The sequence below is a fragment of the Trichomycterus rosablanca genome, chromosome 16 (genome assembly GCF_030014385.1).
Source record: "Trichomycterus rosablanca isolate fTriRos1 chromosome 16, fTriRos1.hap1, whole genome shotgun sequence".
Classification (NCBI taxonomy): domain Eukaryota; kingdom Metazoa; phylum Chordata; class Actinopteri; order Siluriformes; family Trichomycteridae; genus Trichomycterus; species Trichomycterus rosablanca.
In genome coordinates, this window is record NC_086003.1 from 20,734,279 (window position 1) to 20,758,566 (window position 24,288).

The 24,288-nt window shown below is 41.7% G+C and overlaps 1 protein-coding gene across 2 annotated transcripts in view; it reads right to left on the minus strand.

Moving 5' to 3' along the window:
* Positions 1–24,288, minus strand: part of tenm2b (teneurin transmembrane protein 2b) — a 431,647-nt gene that overhangs the window by 141,935 nt on the left and 265,424 nt on the right. Inside the window, exon 1 of one of the 2 annotated variants that reach the window (XM_063011445.1) lies at positions 23,783–23,970. The exons of the other annotated variant lie outside the window; for it this stretch is intronic. Within the exon in view, the coding sequence (XP_062867515.1) occupies positions 23,783–23,798 (16 nt within the window). The 5' untranslated portion in view covers positions 23,799–23,970. Of the gene's footprint in view, positions 1–23,782; positions 23,971–24,288 lie in introns of those variants that run through there. 2 annotated transcript variants of the gene reach the window in all.

Genomic DNA, 24,288 nt, shown 5'->3' on the forward strand with positions numbered 1-24,288 from the left:
CACCACAATTTTATTCCCATTTAAGTGTCACTACAGTGCTAAGAATGGTCCATTACCCAAACATCATCTGGGGTCCAAGTGTAATATTGCCCAGTTAAAGCCCTTGAATGCATCCAGTAGTCATGCAGGTTGACGTCTTGCTGCTTTGCTTTAACAGAGATTCAAATGAGTAGAATCTATTATATTGAAAACACACTGGCACAGCGTTTTAACATAATCAATAGTCATCAGCACACGTCTCAGTACGGCCTTAACCCCTCACCAAACAATCCTCGCCTACTCCATATTGATTGACAGCTTAACCACAAATCGGTCGACGGTCGATGCTTAAACGATGTGGAGTACAGAGACTGAGGTCTGATTCACCCTACAGATTGTGCACATTTAACACCGGTCTGAGAGAACTTCTCGGTTGGCACGGAACAGGTGCTACATCTTTATTCCACCATCTGCCTCAGCCGATCTGTCCTGCCCCACCTTTCCTCCCTCGTTCTGTCCTCCCGCTCAAATCTGTTCCTCTTCTACTGCTAACAGGCGTTTAACATGGTTTACTTTCTTTAACCCTTTCAAGATCTGACTCAGACGCTTTGGTTTGGTGTGTTTTGTTTTAAACCAGGGTTAAAGGCTGCACTGTTTGGGATTTTCACGTTCAAAATACTATTTTCAACTTTCTGAATTTTCCATTGGTGACAAACCATATGCCCATCCGTCTAGCCATCCCACTTTCTGACTTTCTGTGTATTGACTTTTCAAACTTACCCTTGGTGAAAAATAAACCAACCAATCCATCCTAGCCACCCCTTTGCCATCCATCCACTTTATTCATCCATCCATCTATCCATCCACTTTATTCATCCATCCACTTTATTCATCCATCCACTTTATTCATCCATCCACTTTATTCATCCATCCATCAACTAAACATCCATTAATCAATCCATCCATCCACTTTATTCATCCAGTTTATACATCCATCCATCCATCCACTTTATACATCCATCCATCCATCCACTTTATTCATCCATCCATCCATTCACTTTATTCATCCATCCACTGTATTCATCCATCTATCCATCCATTCACTTTATTCATCCATCCAACCATTCACTTTATTCATCCATCCACTGTATTCATCCATCTATCCATCCATCCATCCACTTTATTCATCCATCCATCCACTTTATTCATCCATCCATCCATCCACTTTATTCATCCATCCATCCACTTTATTCATCCATCCACTGTATTAATCCATCTATCCATCCATCAGCCACCATCCATCCATCCACTTTATTCATCCATCCATCCATCCACTTTATTCATCCATCCATCCATCCAGCCATTCATCCATCCAGCCATTCATCCATCCACTTTATTCATCCATCCATCCATCAGCCACCATCAGCCACCATCCGCCACCATCCATCCATCCATCCATCTCAGGGCATTGGCCCCTCCTTGGACATAGACAATCATGTCTGTGTAGGAGCAAGGATGACCAATAGCACCTCTGAGATTCAAACTCGGATCTGAGCACTGGTGGGCTAGCATATTATTATTCATTCACTCATTCATTGCCTGTTTTACCACTGCTTTATCCTACTCAGTGTCGCGGTTGGTACAATTCACTAGGCAAAAGGCAACACACACACACACACACACACACACACACACACACACACACACACACACACACACACACACACACACACACACACACACACACACACACCTAGGGCAATTTTAGTTACTCCAAATAAGACTGCATGTCTTTGGACTGTGGAAGGAAAACTGGAGCTCCAGGAGGAAACCCACTTGGTACCAAGACAGCTTCACCTGGGAATCAAACCCAGGACCTTCTTGCTGTGAGGCGACAGTGCCACCCATATTATTATTATTGTTATTATACAGAATATATCATAGATACTGATTTATCCACGTTCTCCTTGTTTATCATTATCAGCAATGATGCTACTGTTCCAGTTTGATGTTTAGTATGCCAGCATGGTGTTTGGTGTTTTGCATAAATGCCCTGCTGCAGAAAAACCAAAGCTAAATAATATAATTGGATTAAAACTGCAGGAGTCAATAAAAGGTTTTCTTTTATTCATGTAACTGCTTTAATCTGATTGTGGACGTCAGAGTTTGCTGTTTATGTGAAACCATAAATAATTAACTGCACATGCAGACCCTGCAGTGGTCCGAATGATTCGATTATTAGCGCGCATGTAAACACACATTGTTCATTTGTGATGTGTTTTAACCTTGTAATTTGATGAAGGTGCTTGCTTGTTTTGCATCTCAAATCTAGGATTTGGTGTAGACAGTTTTATTACTGGATTTATGTTTTTGTTGAGACGACGAGCCAAGAATTTCTTCTCTTAGAGAGCACACAGGCTTTTAAACTCCCACATGCTTTTTTAGCACTCGGTTTATACAACTGAAATGATTTGCTACGGCATGACGTGCCCCTTAGTTATTATGTACTATAACAGTGGTGTCAAAAAAATTTGACCTCCTGGTTTACATGTCCCAAGTGCTAATTCACCTCGTGAGAAACGTACTATTTTTAGAAAAGAGAAACAGATCTGGGCACATTCCTACACAACTCAAGCTTACATTCATCTTTTTTGTCTGTTTACGTGATTCCAAATACAGTAGAACCTCGATTTTACAAACTTAAAAGGGGTGCACTGGTCTGTAAAATGTGATTGTCATGGGGCATCCGAAAATATACAAAAACACAGAACTAAGGTCCTTAAAAGTGCTAAACATGCATATACACTGATCAGCCACAACATTAAAACCACCTCCTTGTTTCTACACTCACTGTCCATTTTATCAGCTCCACTTACCATATAGAAGCACTTTGTAGTTCTACAATTACTGACTGTAGTCCATCTGTTTCTCTACACACCTTTTTAACCTCCTTTTACTCTGTTCTTCAATGGTCAGGACCCCCACAGGAGCACCACAGAGCAGGTATTATTTGGGTGGTGGATCATTCTCAGCGCTGCAGTGACAATGACATGGTGGTGGTGTGTTAGTGTGTGTTGTGCTGGTATGAGTGGATCAGACACAGCAGCGCTGCTGGAGTTTTTAAATACCGTGAGAGAAAAAAACACAAAGAAAAAGACGAGAACAAAGCAAGCCTCCTGACAAAATAAAGCCTATTACTCATGTAAACAGAAAGACGTGCGCCGGCTAGCGGACAGTACTAAACTACTGGTCTTGGTTAGACCAGACCAGACCAGACCAGACCAGACCAGACCAGACCAGACCAGACCGGACATTCGTTTTTTCAGATTTTGTCCATTAAATCCGAAATTTGTTCAATGAAGCTGCAACAGCGACTTCTACTGCCTAATGGAGGAATTGGCATAAAAAGTGAAGGAATACAGAAAGCACAGTATGATCCTCTGCCAAGCTGGTGCTGCCAGGATGAATAAACCAATTGAAGGCACTAAAAGACTTGCAATGTGAAACAGAATTGTGGAAAAAGAACAGAAATTTGTTAAATGAATAAATTGTAACACCCAGAATTCTCCAGAATTCAATTGTGAGATACCCAAACACTTTCTCTAGGTATTATAATAAGCATCATAGTGGGTATGTTATTATTCCGGTTTGGCTAAAAGCTCCCTAAAAAAATCCTTCATCAGATCTGACAGATATGCAGCAACGTGTGTTTCCTTTATCAGAATGAATTTAGCACTGCTAAAGCTCGACTCAATTTCACTATCGCAACTTATCAGTCGATCAGCGCCGATCCAGCTTAAAAGGATGGACGCGTATGAATTGCTGAGTCTGCTCTCAGTTACACAAAGCACCACTTATAGCAGCTATCATCAGCTGGTGGCTCTTAACAAACGTCACCATGTAAATTAGCTCACGCTCTACTCAAGGTACGTCATGTTTATCTAGAATCGGAAAAATGAAGGATGGTGCGGCGGCATAGAGACATGCTGAACGAGGTTGTGGGTCAGTGTTTGTAAGGGGTTTTACATTCCCAGGTTTGTATGGGTTTCCATAGGGTATTTGCAGATGCTAGACTGGCTACTAAATGAGTAAGCAAGTAAGTGAAACGACTATAATCAGGATAAAGCATTTAGAATATACACCGATCAGCCATAACATTAAAACCACCTCCTTGTTTCTACACACATTGTCCATTTTATCAGCTCCACTTACCATATAGAAGCACTTTGTCGTTCTACAATTACTGACTGTAGTCCATCTGTTTCTCTACATACTTTGTTAACCCCCTTTCATGCTGTTCTTCAATAGTGTTCTTGTTAATGTGTGTTGTGCTGATATGAGTAGATCAGACACAGCAATGCTGCTGGAGTTTTTAAACACCTCACTGTCACTGCTGGACTGAGAATAGTCCACCAAGCAAAAATATCCAGCCAACAGCGCCCCGTGGGCAGCGTCCTGTGACCCCAGATAAAGGTCTAGAAGATGACCAACTCAAACAGCAGCAATAGATGAGAGATCGTCTCTGACTTCACATCTACAAGGTGGACCAACTGGTAGGAGTGTCTAATAGAGTGGACAGTGAGTGGACACGGTATTTAAAAACTCCAGCAGCGCTGCTGTGTCTGATCCACTCATACCAGCACAACACACACTAACACACCACCACCATGTCAGTGTCACTGCAGTGCTGAGAATGATCCACCACCTAAATAATACCTGCTCTGTGGTGGTCCATTGAAGAACAGCATGAAAGCTAACAAAGCGTGCAGAGAAATAGATGGACTACAGTCATTTTAAAAGAGTTTCATGTTAGGTTACGGTCAGGGCTCTGCAGGCCACTGAAGGTTCTTCATACACCAAAGTCAACAAATTAGAATTCACTTGACCAGCTTTGCCACCAGCTGTGAACATTGTTTGCTAAAAATATTATTATTTTTTTTGATTATTTGAGTAACTGGAGTCCTAATATCTTCTAGTATTATAAGAAGAGACAAGTCACACACCTGCACCGAACACCCAAACAAACCCCTGCAAGTGCACTAAATTATTAAAATCGTTTCTAGTTAATTTCGAGCCGGTTTAAATGCCACAGCTCGGAGGCAGATGTCAGTCAAGGCTGATGTGTTTGACAGCAGCGCGTGTGGGAGCCCCAGGGACAGCGTGTCTGTGGTCATTAGAAAAGCAGGAGCCCGTGCGGGGGCACCGACACCTGACGTTGGCCCCGGCTCGGCACTCTGGAGCTCAGAGCTGAGGCAAACGTGCCTCGGCTTTGCATCATCTGACCCCGAGGAGAACTCAGCACGGCCTTGTTGTTTAGCACAGCTCCCCCTACAGAGTACAGAACTGAGAGTGATGCAACTCCTGCTCAGCCAGGAAGCCCAGAGCACTCACACACACGTAAATGTACACAACATACGTAATACTTGGTGTGAATTAACATAACAAACAGGGTCGACGGCTAAATACTGAACATACAGAACCCCAGTGAACTGCACAGAGCTCTGACCTCAACCCTGTTAAACACTGGAATAAACTGAAAATGCATTTTCAAACCACCTGTGGGCACAAATGCCCACAGACACACTTTAAAATGTTGTAAAAAGCCTTCTTAAGATAATGAAGCTTGTTATAGATGCAAGGGGGCATCGCAGTGATGCACACAGTTTTGAAATGGGATGTCCAACCCATCTCCTAGTCAGGTGTCCACATACTTTTGGCAATACGTTATGTTTGGGTAGAAGAGCTGCATGATTTGAAATGAGAGTATTTGGACACCTGACCATGAGCTTGTTGGACATTTGGTATTAAAATAGAGAGGCAACTATGTGATCTTTTCAGTTATAACAGCAGCCACTCCTTTGAAAAGCCTTCTCACATACTTTGGAGTATGTCTGTGAGAATTTGTACCATTACTTATTTATTAATAAATTAATCCCGAACAATTTTGTAGCTCCAATTCACCTCACTTTCATGTTTTTGGACTGTGGGAGGAAACCAGAGCTCCTGGCGGAAACCCATGCAGACACGGGGAGAACATGCAAACTCCACACAGAAAGGACCCGGACTGCTCCACCTGTGAATTGAACCCAGGACATTCTTGCTGTGAGAGGACAGTGCTACCCACCGAGCCAGGGTGCCGCCCCAATTTGAGCCATTCAGTATGGCTGGGAACTGATCAATCAAGGTCAGTCAAGAAAGCCTCAACTGATGTTGGGGTTCATTTCAAAGCTGTTCAGTAGGGCTGACGTCAGGCCTCTGTGCAGGACACTGTAGTTTCATGTCTTTATAGAGCTTGCTTTGTGCATAGGAATAGGAAAGGACCTTCCTTAAACTGTTGCTTCAAAGTTGGAAGCATTTCATTTCCTTTATAAAAGTGACTTATCACACGTTAGCCATTGTGCAGAAGCCATCAATCAGCCAGCAGAGGTCGTAGTTGCATCAGTTACAACAACAACTACTACCCCACCCCAGGGCGGCGCGGCACGGCACGGTGGCTAAGTGGGTAGCACTGTCGCCTCACAGCACGAAGGTCCTGGGTTCGATCCCCAGGTGGGGCGGTCCTGGTCCTTTCTGTGTGGAGTTTGCATGTTCTCCACGTGTCTGCGTGGGTTTACTCCGGGTGCTCCGGTTTCCTCCCACGGTCCAAAGACATGCAAGTGAGGTGAATTGGAGACACTAAATTGTCCACGACTGTGTTTGATATTAAACTTGAACTGATGAATCTTGTGTAAGCAGTAACTACCGTTCCTGTCATGAATGTAACCAAGTGTAAAACATGACGTTAAAATCCTAATAAACAAACAAACAAACAAACAAACAAACTACCCCACTACTACAGTGTATCACAAAAGTGAGTACACCCCTCACATTTCTGCAAATATTTCATTATATCTTTTCATGGGACAACACTATAGACATGAAACTTGGATATAACTTAGAGTAGTCAGTGTACAACTTGTATAGCAGTGTAGATTTACTGTCTTCTGAAAATAACTCAACACACAGCCATTAATGTCTAAATGGCTGGCAACATAAGTGAGTACACCCCACAGTGAACATGTCCAAATTGTGCCCAAAGTGTCAATATTTTGTGTGACCACCATTATTATCCAGCACTGCCTTAACCCTCCTGGGCATGGAATTCACCAGAGCTGCACAGGTTGCTACTGGAATCCTCTTCCACTCCTCCATGATGACATCACGGAGCTGGTGGATGTTAGACACCTTGAACTCCTCCACCTTCCACTTGAGGATGCGCCACAGGTGCTCAATTGGGTTTAGTCCATCACCTTTACCTTCAGCTTCCTCAGCAAGGCAGTTGTCATCTTGGAGGTTGTGTTTGGGGTCGTTATCCTGTTGGAAAACTGCCATGAGGCCCAGTTTTCGAAGGGAGGGGATCATGCTCTGTTTCAGAATGTCACAGTACATGTTGAAATTCATGTTTCCCTCAATGAACTGCAGCTCCCCAGTGCCAGCAACACTCATGCAGCCCAAGACCATGATGCTACCACCACCATGCTTGACTGTAGGCAAGATACAGTTGTCTTGGTACTTCTCACCAGGGCGCCGCCACACATGCTGGACACCATCTGAGCCAAACAAGTTTATCTTGGTCTCGTCAGACCACAGGGCATTCCAGTAATCCATGTTCTTGGACTGCTTGTTTTCAGCAAACTGTTTGCTGGCTTTCTTGTGCGTCAGCTTCCTTCTGGGATGACGACCATGCAGACCGAGTTGATGCAGTGTGCGGCGTATGGTCTGAGCACTAACAGGCTGACCTCCCACGTCTTCAACCTCTGCAGCAATGCTGGCAGCACTCATGTGTCTATTTTTTAAAGCCAACCTCTGGATATGACGCCGAACACGTGGACTCAACTTCTTTGGTCGACCCTGGCGAAGCCTGTTCCGAGTGGAACCTGTCCTGGAAAACCGCTGTATGACCTTGGCCACCATGCTGTAGCTCAGTTTCAGGGTGTTAGCAATCTTCTTATAGCCCAGGCCATCTTTGTGGAGAGCAACAATTCTATTTCTCACATCCTCAGAGAGTTCTTTGCCATGAGGTGCCATGTTGAATATCCAGTGGCCAGTATGAGAGAATTGTACCCAAAACACCAAATTTAACAGCCCTGCTCCCCATTTACACCTGGGACCTTGACACATGACACCAGGGAGGGACAACGACACATTTGGGCACAATTTGGACATGTTCACTGTGGGGTGTACTCACTTATGTTGCCAGCTATTTAGACATTAATGGCTGTGTGTTGAGTTATTTTCAGAAGACAGTAAATCTACACTGCTATACAAGTTGTACACTGACTACTCTAAGTTATATCCAAGTTTCATGTCTATAGTGTTGTCCCATGAAAAGATATAATGAAATATTTGCAGAAATGTGAGGGGTGTACTCACTTTTGTGATACACTGTATATGAACAACAGGCCAATCGTTGTTCACGTGGCCGCTCAGCCCAGTCGGATGGCAGAGCTGAGATTCGATATGATGTGCTAGCGTGTGTTTTACCCCTGCGCCACCTGAACGGCGAATTAGAATAATCTTTGGCAGGCCGACACTAGCTCGAACCCATTTTGTATTCTGACTACATTTTCTGAATTCCTGTATTCCGTCACCACCAATCCCAGGCTGCTGCCACGTGTCTCTCGATGTGATTCTACAGCAAAGAACACAAAACAAAAGCTTTTCAAACGTTTTTCTTCCCGACAGACTCGGCACCGCTGCAGAATAAAGAGCACAGACACAGAAAAGAAGAAAAGCGCCTGCTGTAAGACGTGCCACAAAAGAACACGAGAAAGAAGCCAAATTGAGAAAATTAGCTCATGAATATTAATACTTTAACAAAGTACACTGGGATTTTTTCTTCTGCGTCTTGGACATGAAGGAAATGCTTATATAAGATTCTTAATTTTGTTTAAATGTGTTACATTTCCATTACAATAACAAGCAATCGAGGTCAAAACAAAGCTCCATACGTTCAGAGTACGGCAGAAAGGGAATAGGATTATTTTACTTTAATTAATAAGCACTAGCCGGAGAATTACAGCGAGGATACATTTCTCAATATGTCAATGTTGGGCGTTTGCTGCGAGGCAATTTTTGCATGATGGATGTGACATCCGAACTCGTATTGACATGCAAGACGTTTCAGTGCTGCACAAGCTTAACATCAGTGACAGCAAACACAGTAAATCTGCTTATCTGAGCTTTCAGAACACACACCAAAGACACCCCTGCTGAAAATCTTATACTTAATGTAAACATATTACATAGAATATAGGAAATACACAACGGAGGTGTAAAGGTGTAAAGCAGACAGTGTAAAGCTACAAAAAATATATTAAGTTTGCTGCCAGGTTGCCACTGTTGGGCCCCTTAAGCAAGGCCCTTAACCTTTAATTGCTTAAAACATACGTATACTGTCACAGTACATAACAGTGTCTCCTAAATGACGAAAATGTAAATATAAATATCAAAAGTATTAAACTCATGAGGCAGTTATAGTGTAGTGGTTAAAGTACTGGACTAGTAATCAAAAGGTCCAAGCCCCACCACTGCCAGGTTGCCACTGTTGGGCCCTTGAGTAAGGCCCTTGAACCTCAACAGTACTGTAAGTCACTTTGAATAACAGCGTCTGCTAAATGCCGAAAATTTAAATGTAAATATCAAAAGTATTAAACTATTGAGGCAGTTATAGTGTAGTGGTTAAGATACTGGACTAGTAATCGAAAGGTCCCTGATTCAAGCCCCACCACTGCCAGGTTGCCACTGTTGGGCCCTTGAGTAAGGCCCTTGAACCTCAACAGTACTGTAAGTCGCTCTGAATAACAGCGTCTGGTAAATGCCGTAAAAATGTAAATTTAAATATCAAAAGTATTATAGTGTAGTGGTTAAGATACTGGACTAGTAATAGAAAGGTCCCTGGTTCAAGCCCCACCACTGCCAGGTTGTCACTGTTGGACCCTTGAGCAAGGCCCTTAACCTTCAATTGCTTAGAGCATACATATACTGTCACAGTACTGTAAGTCGCTTTGAATAACAATGTCTGCTAAATGCTGAAAATGTAAATATAAATATCAAAAGTATTTACTAGTAATCGAAAGGTCCCTGGTTTAAGCCCCACCACTGCCAAATTGTCACTATTGGGCCCCTAAGCAAGGCCCTTAATCCTCAATTGCTTGGCCAATATATACTGTCACAGTGCTGTAGTCGCTTTGGATAAAAGCGTCTGTTAAATGCTGAAAATGTTAATATCAAAAGTATTAAACTATCGAGGCAGTTGTAGTGTAGTGGTTAGGGTACCGGACCAGTAATCGAAGAGTCGCTGATTTAAGCCCCACCACTGCCAGGTTGTCACAAACTCCATCAGCACTGCTGTGTCTGATCCACTCATACCAGCACAACACACACTAACACACCACCACCATGTCAGTGTCACTGCAATGCTGAGAATGATCCACCAGCTAAATAATACCTACTCTGTGGTGGTCCTGTGGGGGTCCTGACCATTGAAGAACAGGGTGAAAGCAGGCTAAAAAAGTATGTAGAGAAACAGATGGACTACATTCAGTAATTGTAGAACTACAAAGTGCTTCTATATGGTAAGTGGAGCTGATAAAATGGACAGTGAGTGCAGAATAAAGGAGGTGGTCATAATGTTATGCCTCATCGATGTATATCTAGATATATCACTTGGGCTACGTTCAAAGACGGAGAAATCATATTTGCGTACAATTTTTAGACCGTGTCCACAACGCAAATTAAAAGTGACCAAAATGAACGGTAATTGCATCTACGGGCGTATCCATCGTGGTTGCTATGGTAATGAGGTAGGATTTCCTATGCTGAAAATGTCTGGCAGGCAAAGAGAAATTTAATTTAATTACAATTTGCACAAAAATTTGTTCCTTCAGATAAAATAAGCTGCAGTAACACAAGTTTTGTGCTGAGCTTACATTTTATTGGGTTCTACAACTGAGCCTGGGTTCTGTTCACGCGATGATTATTAGAATAATAATTATTATGTACTTGGAGGCATATTTGATGCAAACAGCAGTGGGGGGTCATGTGTAATTACATTTCAACTGACCCCACTTTTATTGGTTTTATTTACTTTGTTATTTATTGTATTTTGGTTTGATGAGTTTATAATACACTAGCTATTTTGTTTGGATATTAGGAAGTTTCCTTTATGCATTATAAGTTTATAAGTTTATTTATTAGAATTTTAACGTAATGTTTTACACTTTGGTTACATTCATGACAGGTTATACAAGATTGTTTGTTTGTTTGTTTATTTATGACTGTGTTTGACATTTCACTTGTGAACTGATGAATCTTGTATAACCACAGCAAGAAGGTCCTGGGTTCACAGTTTGGACTGTGAGAGGAAACCAGCATTCAAACCCAGGAACTTCTTGCTGTGAGGCAACAGCGCTACCCACTGAGCCACTGTGCCACCCTTCCACTTTATTAACTGTTGCAATGTGCCCACTTGCCATATGGGCCGGTTGACTGTGAACAACTGTAACGTTTCTTCTAAATGCCACTACAAAGGCAGTCTCTCAAGTGTCTTTTTCTTTCGTGTTCCTTTTGTTCCAGAGCTTGAGTTGTCAATCGCTGGTGGATTGAGTAGCTGCCACTACTGCGATCCAGCTCTTCTGTATTTCGTCTTCCTTTTCTGCTTTGATTTGCAATGACTGGAGGTTTTAATTACCATCCCCCTGTGGGGTGCTCACATGGGTTATCTGTGTATTCTGTATTTAGTTATCTCTCTACGTTTCGGGATCTGGTTTGTTTTTGTGTCTAGTTATTTTACATTTTAGCCATTAATGAATTTTAGTTTTATTTTGTTATGAATTATTTCTATAGCCAGTGTATTTTTTTTTAAATATATTATTCCTGTTTTTATGGTATGTTACTGTTTTTTAGGTTTGTATTTTTTGGGTTTAGATACACTTGAATGAATAGAAATTGCCTACTAATATTGCTCGCTCTACAATATTTTGGCTTACAAAAGCTTTCAGCTTTACTTTCAGTACTTTCAGAGTTCAAGTTCCATAAACTTCTAAACTTTTTTAAATTTTTACCAATTATTTACTTATTTTAGTAATTATTCATTCACCCTGGTATCCTTCTGATGATAGTCTGAGTCATTTTGCTACTGCATATGGCCCTTAAATAGACTGGCAACCTGTCGGTGGTGAATTCCGCCTTGCATGCCTTGTTTCCATGTTTCCAGTATAAACTGGTTACTGAAGATGAAGAAATGAATTCTCGCTAACAGAGTTTTGCATTTCCTTTGGCAGGAACCAATCCTGGAGGTAAAGAGGGAATCCATACACTCTTATGAATGGAAAAGCTAAAATGTAATCCTGCTTGTTGCTTGGTTCTTCAAGTATATAACAGTGTACCACAAACTCATCTGAGGTACCTAGTGCCACTATACATTATATGACTTACATAGCCAATATATAGCCATAACTGTGTAGACACCCCTTCTAGTTTTTTGTTAGGGTGTTTCAGCTGTAACGGTTGCTAAAAGGTGTATGAAATCAATTATACATTTTATATCTATATGTCTTACATCTATTTGGCCTTTTTGGGAAAGGCCATTTTCTGCATGACTATGCCCCTATGCCCACTACAGGGGTTGCCAGGTTCAGAATTTTCCAGCCAAATTTATTTATGTGAGGATACCTTCTTTATTTGTATTATTCATTTATTTATTTAATGTGGAATTTATTTTAAAATTTCATTTCAGTTTTTTAAACACAAAAAGGGAAATGTGCAGCATTGTTTTGCATAGTTTGTAACTATCTTAAAAATAAAAGGGCATTCATTATTTAGATAAATAAAAGATAGGCACAAATCCAGTATTTTATTTTTTTAAAAGAGAAATAATAAAAGGAAACTTTGTCATCATTTGTCTTCAATTTCATTTTGTTTACAAAAAAATCGGGAAAAAAATCATATCGTGAACCCAGTATCGTGAATTGCATTGTGGGTAGAGTTACATCGTTACATCCCTATTACAGAGTCATTTCAATATAAAAGAGGCTGTTGTAGCTACAAAGTGTTGGTCAACACAATATTAATACCAATGGTGTTAGAATAAGCTGTGCAACAAGCAGATGGCCAGGAGTCCACATACTTAAATCTATATGTACTTTTACCAAGTTGAAAGAGTTTGCTTTCCCACCCCTTGAACTTTTTTCACATTTTGTAGTTATACATTTTTAAATCGAAATAAACATTCAGTACATTTAACCACTGGGTTAATGCAATAAAACACTTAAAATTTAATTGTGGAGTTAAACCACCAACCCAGTCTGAAGTGTCGTCCAGTTTAAAAAAATTTTCAAGTAGAAATGCCCTAAATTTAGCTCCAACCATCCTCCCTTCAATCCTGATCATTTTTCCTGTCCTCACTAATGAATAAATACAGCAGAAAACAATGCTGCCACCACCATGCTTTACTGGATGGTGTTTTGGTGTCAACTCAACACTGCTAATGAAACGTAATGATAAAAACAATATAATATATTAATATATCCAAGAGTAATTATATAATTACATTTCTCCTTCTTCCTCCTTTTCTTTTTAATATTATTGTGACCCAGGTTTTATAATATGATAACATTATAATATTATTACACACACATTTAAAGACCTCTCCTATCAGGGGTTTGTATGTTTAATTATATTTACTTGAATAAAATTAGCAGTAATAACAAACTCCCAGTGATTGAATCTTCGTAGGACCTGATTTCCCCAAGTTAATGTTTAACATTAAACTGCTGTTATAAAGCTTGAAACCAGAATGCATCCTAACAGCTACACTGCTAAATTAAGCACAAATGTGGTACAATTCCAGTTAAACTCTCAGTCTTTTCCTGACCATGCCCACTTCGTAAAGCAATAAGCGAAAGCACAGCAAGTTCCTGGTGTGATCGGATCTCTAGAAACTAAAAGAAATCCAATACATTTTAGGAAAAGAATCAAAGAAACTTTGGGAGAAGGACGTCAATGAGAGGCAATAGATAGCAGAATCAACAGAAAAGCAACTGTAAATCCAAGCCCAGTTTCCGAAAAGCATTATAAAGTTAAGATCACCTTAACTGGTAGATAGAGTTTCATAATGCTTGCTCCACCATTTACCAAAGATCTTAGCACTGCGATGCTTTTGGGAAACTCTAATCAGTGTGGAACAATAGATCAGTCCTACGCAATCAAACAGGAAGACTAAGGTTGATGACCATATATAGTATATATATACAGTAGGTAACACAATAAATAATAAAACGCCTTTCATAATCTTCAAAACACAGAACTTACAATTTTTAGTTAATAAACCTGTAAGAAAGCCCTTGATGGGAACCTGCATGACGCTCACAGCGAGCCCGAACCACATGTCCGATGTTCGGTCAGTCTTAACTCACTTAACTCACGATGATGGAAATGGGCCTTCCAGACACCTGCCATTAGGCCAGAGGAGTGAGAAACGGTAACGCAGCAAGTGCGCACCACCTCTTACGGGCCATCCATTGACGGAACTGAGAATGGCAGACCCAAAGGGGAGGAAATGAAGAGACAATTAAGTGAGAAAGATGAGAGCGTCCGTAACAGCTGAAAGCTGCCACACTACACTGCTGGTAAGGAACAAACGAGAGAGTAAAACCAATAAGTGACCACATGTGGGCTATCTCTGAACCAGTCCAGTGGTGTGCAATACATCAAAATCTTACAATATACAAGATACTGCCAAAAGTATGAGTTTCCGCACTTTTTTCAATTTTGGTTGAAAACGGTAGGGGCGGGAGGAGTAGTAATTGGTCAAGTCTGAGAGACGCTTATAGTCCCTATTTAGCAACATCTGATTTCCACCTTTTTTGGACAAAAAAGCTTTAAGAGGAGGAAGATTTTCATGTGATCATGATGTAAAAGCAGAGGTGCATCAGTGGCTACACACTTAACCAAACAATACTTACTGATGGCATTAAAAAGTTGGTACAATGCTGGCAAAAATGCATCAGAAGGTGACTATGTAGAAAAGTGATGTCATTTGTTTTTGAAATTCTTAATAAATAGATTTTTTAAAAAAGTGCAGAAACTTTTTGAAGAACTCTCATATGTGTATGGACTGGACCATTATCTTGTTGGGAATTTCATTCCCATACCATGGACATTAACAGATCCATACCCTCTTGGTGGCCACAACATTTCAAAGTGTGTTAGTGAGGACTTGTGCACCTTCAGTCGAATAAGCATTCGTGAGGTCAGGGTAAGTCCTGGCTTGGATTTAATGTTCCAATTCCTCCCAGTGGAGCTGAGCTGGCCGCTTTAATTCCTCCTCACCAATCTCATCAAATTAAGTCTTTATGGACAGGGGAACACTCATTAAAATCTTTAGCAAGCTGTTCCTGAGAATATACGATGTCATATATAAGGTTTATTTTATAACCTAGCAGGTAACCTAGTGGGGTAGAGCTCAAGGGGCCCTTGAACAACCACATAACCCGGGGTTGACTTTGTGCTCTGATCCCAGCTTCTAAACAAGCTGGAATATGCATAAAAAGAATTTCACTGTACTGCACACGTGCAGATGTAAGAGGATCTTCAAAAAGTTTCTGCACTTTTTAAAACTCTATTTATTAAGAATTTCAAAAACAAATGACATCACTTTTCCACAGTCACTTTCCTTTGAGATGCATTTTTCCCAGCGTCGCAGCAACTTTTTAATGCCATCAGCAAAAAGTTTTTGGTTGAGCGCGTATCCACTGATGCACCGCAGCTTTCACATCATCACATGAAAATCTTCTTCCTCTTAAAGCTTTTTTGAGCATCCAAAAAGGTGGAAATCAGATGCTGCAAAATACAGACTATAAGCTCTCTCTCAGTCTCTCAGACACAACCAATTACTACTACTCCCGCCCTTACCGTTTCCAACCAAAATATAAAAGTGCAGAAACTTTTTGAAGATCTATTGTGTGTATATATATATACAGTGTATCACAAAAGTGAGTACACCCCTCACATTTCTGCAGATATTTAAGTATATCTTTTCATGGGACAACACTGACAAAATGACACTTTGACACAATGAAAAGTAGTCTGTGTGCAGCTTATATAAAAGTGTAAATTTACTCTTCCCTCAAAATAACTCAATATACAGCCATTAATGTCTAAACCACCGGCAACAAAAGTGATTACACCCCTAAGAGACTACACCCCTAAATGTCCAAATTGAGCACTGCTTGTCATTTTCCCTCCAAAATGTCATGTGATTTGTTAGTGTTACTAGGTCTCAGGTGTGCATAGGGAGCAGGTGTGTTCAATTTAGTAGTACAGCTCTCACACTCTCTCATACTGGTCACTGAAAGTTCCAACATGGCACCTCATGGCAAAGAACTCTCTGAGGATCTTAAAAGACGAATTGTTGCGCTACATGAAGATGGCCAAGGCTACAAGAAGATTGCCAACACCCTGAAACTGAGCTGCAGCACAGTGGCCAAGATCATCCAGCGTTTTAAAAGAGCAGGGTCCACTCAGAACAGACCTCGCGTTGGTCGTCCAAAGAAGCTGAGTGCACGTGCTCAGCGTCACATCCAACTGCTGTCTTTGAAAGATAGGCGCAGGAGTGCTGTCAGCATTGCTGCAGAGATTGAAAAGGTGGGGGGTCAGCCTGTCAGTGCTCAGACCATACGCCGCACACTACATCAAATTGGTCTGCATGGCTGTCACCCCAGAAGGAAGCCTCTTCTGAAGTCTCTACACAAGAAAGCCTGCAAACAGTTTGCTGAAGACATGTCAACAAAGGACATGGATTACTGGAACCATGTCCTATGGTCTGATGAGACCAAGATTAATTTGTTTGGTTCAGATGGTCTCAAGCATGTGTGGCGGCAATCAGGTGAGGAGTACAAAGATAAGTGCGTCATGCCTACAGTCAAGCATGGTGGTGGGAATGCCATGGTCTGGGGCTGCATGAGTGCAGCAGGTGTTGGGGAGTTACATTTCATTGAGGGACACATGAACTCCAATATGTACTGTGAAATACTGAAGCAGAGCATGATCCCCTCCCTCCGGAAACTGGGTCGCAGGGCAGTGTTCCAGCATGATAATGACCCCAAACACACCTCTAAGACGACCACTGCTTTACTGAAGAGGCTGAGGGTAAAGGTGATGGACTGGCCAAGCATGTCTCCAGACCTAAACCCAATAGAACATCTTTGGGGCATCCTCAAGCGGAAGGTGGAGGAGCGCAAAGTCTCGAATATCCGCCAGCTCCGTGATGTCGTCATGGAGGAGTGGAAAAGCATTCCAGTGGCAACCTGTGAAGCTCTGGTAAACTCCATGCCCAGGAGAGTTAAGGCAGTTCTGGGAAATAATGGTGGCCACACAAAATATTGACACTTCAGGAACTTTCACTAAGGGGTGTACTCACTTTTGTTGCCGGTGGTTTAGACATTAATGGCTGTATATTGAGTTATTTTGAGGGAAGAATAAATTTACACTGTTATATAAGCTGCACACAGACTACTTTTCATTGTGTCAAAGTGTCATTTTGTCAGTGTTGTCCCATGAAAAGATATACTTAAATATCTGCAGAAATGTGAGGGGTGTACTCACTTTTGTGATACACTGTATATATGGCAAAAATTAAGCATAAAACACAGAGAAAAGGGCGAGAACAAAGCGAGCCTCCCGACAAAATAAACCCTAGCACTCTAGTAAACAGAGGGACATGCACCGGCAAGCGGACAGTTACTAAACTACTGATCTTGGTATACTTCTCACGGGAAATTAAACAATCAGACCGAACATTTGGTTTTTCAGATTTTGTCCGTTAAATGGAGGTTCCACTGTAGTTTATTTCATGCACATTGGTGACAGTGATAACCAAGCAGGTAGGCTTGTGGGTAAAGCTCATGGGGCCCTTGAGCAAGCCCCTTAACCTCCAGGGGTGCTGTACAAGGGCTGACCCTGTGCTCTGATCCCAGCTTCCAAACAAGCTGGAATATGCTGTGTATATGTATACAGTATATGACAAAGCATTCTATTCTATTCATTCTATACATTTTACCAATGTGTGAGGATAAATCAAGGTAACCATTGGGGTGGGTCAAATACTTTTGGCCATATAGTGTTGCAGAGATACAGTACTTGTTTACATTTTTGATAGAATACTGATATGTAAGTTGATATCAATTCCATTCTAACATTCTCAAAATAACCAAGATGATGCTGCACAAGTTGCCAGGCTACACAAAAGATCAAAACCGTGACAGCGACAGACTTCAGCACAACGTATATCTGCTGTGTGTATCCCCCGCCAGCACCAGCGCATCTCTTCAGCCGAGTGTGTTTGTCCCTCCTATACATTTTTCCAATTTACCGGGACGCTAACAGCAATAATGTGATATTCTCGAGCAGCGTGTAATTTCTGCATAGCACCAATCTGTGTAAATGACTGTCCAAATGAAGCACATGTTGATTATCAATCTGCAGCGTGGTGTATAATTACACTAGCAGAGATTGAACAATTTGATTGCAATCAAGACGTACCGAGGTAGCATCACATCTGCCAGGATCTACTGACTGACTAAAATGATCAGGGTTCTGATGTTTACGCTTCCAAGCATGAGCTTTTTATTTCCATTTTCAACCTAGTTCCAAAATCAAAGCGAGTACTAGATGATACTAAGTGTGTATTAATACACTGGTAATATCCTATTTTGTTCTTAATTTAATATGAGCTGTGATCTAATACATTTAGCTGGACTCTGTAATTTCCACAATAAAGGAAATTACAGATTACAGATTTCAAATACGAACACGCCATGCGTCTACGTCTCTCTGAACTTTCAAGTGGTGAGTTAATACCGATCAGCCATAACATTACAACCACCTCCTTGTTTCTACACTCACTGTCCATTTTATCAGCTCCACTTTCCATATAGAAGCACTTTGTAGTTCTACAATTACTGACTGTAGTCCATCTGTTTCTCTGCATGCTTTGTTAGCCCCCTTTCATGCTGTTCTTTAATAGTCAGGACCCCCACAGAGCAGGTATTATTTGGGTGGAGGATCACTCTCAGCACTGCAGTGACACTGACATGGTGGTGGTGTGTTAGTGTGTGCTGTGCTGGTCACTGTCCACTCTATTAGACACTCCTACCTAGTTGGTCCACCTTGTAGATTTAAAGTCAGAGACGATCTCTCATCTATTACTGCTGTTTAAGTTGGTCATCATGTAGACCTTCATCAATGGCCACAGGACGCTGCTGTTGGCTGGATATTTTTTTGGTTGGTGGACTATTTTCAGTCCAGCAGTGACAGTGAGGTGTTTAAAAACTCCAGCAGCATTGCTGTGTCTTATCTCCCAGCCTCAACTGTTAACTGTAAGTCTGCTTTAGTTCTGCTGAAGAGAACACAGTTTTTTGTCTTGTTGACATGACATCATGCCTGCAATGGTGCTTAGATTGCCGTCTCCCAGTTCAGACCAGTTTAGCTTGGTTCTCTAGCTGTACAAAAGTACCAAAAATAACACTAAATTGATAAAGATTAGGTATTTGTAATATAATATGGACATATCCAATCACCCCTTATTACATTGTAAAAATCTGCCTTAAGCACAGCATTTATGTTTACTGTCTGCTGGTGGTAGTACTGTTGTAGTGGAACCCTAGATTAACATACCACTGCTATACATGCAGCTTTGTGTACGGAGAGCCACACCCTGATCGCATTATTCCGCTACTCTGTGCAGATGCCAATCAATCAGACAGCATAGGTCGTAATTGCATCAGTTATGAGGTCCCTATCCGGCTCCCTACCTAGATGAACAACAGCCAAACATTGTACATATAACCACCCAGCCCAGCCAGATGGCAGAGCTGAGATTTGATACAATGTATTCGAAATCCCGGCTCTGGTGTGCTAGCGTATTTTACCGCTGCGCCCCCTGAGCGGCAGAACCATCTTTTTTTTTTTTTTTAACCAGACAGCAACTCATGTTCTGATGGTAGAAAAATATCTCTCCATAGAGAATTTGGCCAGATAAATCATAAAGTTGTGTAAACCTTTATAAAACGGGGAAGATCAGGATCTGCTTTATATAACTTTCACATTAGAGAGAGAAACTTTTCTAAATATACAGAACACAAGGCACTTTTAAATCTCTGTGGTTCCACCAGCCTGACCGTGCGCTCTACAGACACAAGTGGCTGTGTCTGAGGGAAGGAAGGTCAGACGGAGTAATACTTTTACACTGTTGCAACAACCAGCTGACTCCTTCCATCTAGTGGAGGCACCTGCATACATGTGGAGAAATACTTGGAGTGTAGTGTGGTTCTCCATGCATGTTACAGCTACATGTAGGAGTCCACTGCTGTCTGGTAGCAATTAGGAGCCTGATAGTACACCTCAAAATGAAAATATATATATAAAAAAATTATAAAGCACATTGTCGGCCTCAACCCTTATTTGCCTGTGATTGGATAAAAGGTTTATAAAAGCTTCACCTAAAGGAAAACCACAAGAGTGTTTCTGTCTTGTGCTCAGTGTTTCCCGGTGAATCTGGACCTGCCACAAATTATGTAATAAAACTAAAAATCTTTGGTGTTATATTATGCCTATAGTGCATATGTACACTTGAAATTCACACACGATTCATTTGAGTGTGTATTTTTAAAAGAATGCATTAAAAAAGCATAAATACGTGTTGGTAAAAGTATCTAGTGAACACAAATTAAAAAGGATACTTTGTTGCAAAGTTCTTGCTGGCAATTAAAGCTCTGAGAAATTTATTTCAAGAAATAATTAGCTTCTGGCAGAACTGTGGTTCCGTTTTGGCTCCTTCCTTTAGGCAAACTGTTTCATTCCCCAGGATTATGAGGGTTCCTCTGCTAGCAATTTTTAAAATCAAGCATTAGTGTTCACTGGGATTCACGTCAAGAGATTTTGGCTTTGTTTGGGGTTGCTGTCTGGTTAAAACTTCCAGATTCAGTTTTCTTGCCTAATTAGATTAAAATTTTAATCCAAAATGCTTTGGGACATTGTTCCACTTATGTTTTCTTAGATTACTCAGGATGTCCCAGGACACTTTGCAGAGAAGCATGACTGGCTGAATTACAGCCAAATATATATATTTTTTCACCCAACAGATGCTCTGGTATGTGTCAATCCTTGTGTTCCTTTTTGGCAAGACTTTTGTGAGAGTTGAGGATAAATGTGGTGCAATTGTTGCTTATTGTTCACTGTGTAACTGTTGCTTCTTTTGTTTTTAAGTCATCTTGCAACTCTTTTAGCGACTGCTGGCTTCTCTTAACTTTTTCAAACATTCACTTACCGGGTAGATGTGAAATGTTGCATGGCCTCCTGTCAGAAGCCAACAGAGTTGTATCTTTATACGGGGATATGATACAAAATATCCACATCATGCCTTTGTGTATATCTATCCATCCATCCATCTAGATAGATAGATAGATATACACCAATTACACCTTCTGTATTGTATTGGCCCCCAAAACAGCCCTGCAACTGTGATGCACTGTGTATTCTGACACCTTTCTATCAGAACCAGCATTAACTTCTTTAGCAATTTGAGCTACAGTAGCCTTCGCTCCCCACGTGCATCAATGAGTCTTGGCCGCCCATGACCCTGTCCCACGCACTAACAGGTGCCGTGATGAGATAATCAGTGTTATTCACTTCAACTGTCAGTGGTCATAATGTTAAGCCTGGTTGGTGTATTTGTGTAGTTTTCATGCATGTGTTCATACACCGATTAGGCAAAACATTATGACCACCCTCCTAATACTGTGTTGGTCCCCCTTTTGCTGCCAAGACAGCCCTGACCTGTCGAGGCATAGGCTCCACTAGACCCCTGAAGGTATGCTGTGGTATTTGGCACCAAGATGTAAGATGTTTGTTGGATCGGACCACACAGGTCAGCCTTCGCTCCCAACGTGCATCAGTGAGCCTTGGCCGACCATGACCCTTTTGCCGGTTTACCACTGTTCCTTCCTTGGACCACTTTTGATAGATACTGACCACTGCAGACAAGTAACACCCTACAAGTGCAGCAGTTTTGGAGATGCTCTGACCCAGTCGTCTACCCATCACAATTTGGCCCTTGTAAAACTGGCTCAAATCCTTACGCTTGTCCATTTTTCCTGCTTCAACCTTTGAGGATAAAATGTTCACTTGCTGCCTAATATATCCCACCCACTAACAGGTGCCGTGATGTTATTTTCAGAAGACAGTAAATCTACACTGCTATACAAGTTGTACACTGACTACTCTAAGTTATATCCAAGTTTTATTTTTATAGTGTTGTCCCATGAAAAGATATAATAAAATATTTGCAGAAATGTGAGCGGTGTACTCACTTTTGTGATACACTGTACATGGTGACATTAAAACTTCTTATATTCTATGTACTCATGACAGTAGTATAAGCCACAGACATACACCGACGAGGCATAACATTATGACCACTGACAGGTGAAGTGAATAACACTCTCAATCTCTGCATCACGGCACCTGTTAGTGGGTGGGATATATAAAGCAGCATGTAAACATTGTATCCTCAATGTTGCTGTGTTAGAAGCAGGAAAATGGACAAGCGTAAGGATTTGAGCGACTTTGACAAGGGCCAAATTGTGATGGCTAGACGACTGGGTCAGAGCATCTCCAAAACTGCAGCTCTTGTGGGGTGTTACTGGTCTGCAGTGGTCAATATCTTTCAAAAGTGGTCCAAGGAAGGAACAGTGGTAAACCGGCGACAGGGTCATGGGCGGCCAAGGCTCATTGTTGCACGCAGGGAGCGACGGCTGGCCCGTGTGGTCCGATCCAACAGAAATCTAACATCTTGGCCCGAAACCATAGCACACCTTCAGGGGTCTAGTGGAGTCCATGCCTCTACAGGTCAGGGTTGTTTTGGCAGCAAAAGGGGGACCAATACAATATTAGGAAGGTGGTCATTATGTTACACCTGATCAGTGCAGAAAAAGTCCCAGTCATACAAAAACAACATATCGTGATATACCGCGAAACCGTCATATACTGTGAGATACCGTGATACAAATTTTTGGTCATACCGCCCAGCCTTACCTCTACCTCTACATAAACAGGACGCACCTTTCTAAGAAATAAAACCTGGACAGCACGCGCAAATTCACTGTGCCTAACTCGTGCACCAAGACTGCCCACTGTGCAAGAAATAAGACGTGCAATCATCAGTACTCTGCATACCTGCGTTTCAATGGATATCACAACATTGCATTAACAAGTGCACGCACCTTCACGAGGAAATGCACAGCGCTGACTGTTTTGGGAAATATGATCACGCACCGAGTCTGTGCACTTTGCAAGAAATTAAAATGTGCAAAAGAATTCTGAAAGATATTTGCCAAGGATGGATGAGTGACATAAAAATGCAAATGCAAGTCAAGAGTGAATGCAACCTGTGCACTATTGTCTGCGCACTTTCTAAGGAATTGCATTTTGCATGCACAAATCTAAGAAATGGAATAAAACAATATTAAAAAAAAAAACATTTAAGCAAATAATGCATGTAATAAAGAGAGTAAGAACATATTTGCACGTGAAAGCAGGCGCGCGTCTGTTCAAAGAGCACCTCGCGCTCTTTATCCACATAAATATCCATCGTTTATAAAAGGAAACAATTTAAAAAAGTATCAGCAGTGTTTCTTACACCCCAGCACAAGCCAGAAAACAAAAGTCCACACAAAAACGAGTTCAGTTTCCTCCGCCTGCTTACCTTTGCGTTTGTCCATATTGCGCGAGTTCAGTAGTCATTCAGCATCGGGGTTTGAGCGCATTGCTCGAGCATCTCTGCACCCGCGCGACTCCTCCTCACAGCCCCGCACTTCTACCCTTCTCCACCCGCCTGTCCTCACTCTGTCTGCGGCTACAGAGCTGAATCTCACCGCGTCTCACCGGCAAACAGCGAATGCACGCGGGGGATAAACGCACGCGGGGATGCACGAGAGAAAGCAGTGCTGATGGAAGCACGGACACGGAACACTGTGAGAGTGGATGTGTGTGAGAGAGTGAGAGAGTGAATGAGGGACTGAGAGAGGGTGAGAGCGTGTAGGTGAGCTCAGTGGTGTGTGTGTGTGTGTGTGTGTGTGTGTGTTTCAGTCGCGTTGATTTAACCGGCGCTCTTGCTCCACTTGCGTGAAAGTGCACACAGCTTCCCTGACATGTATTTGTTTTTTCATTCGTTCATTCATATTCACGAATCGCTGTATCCTGGTCAGGGTC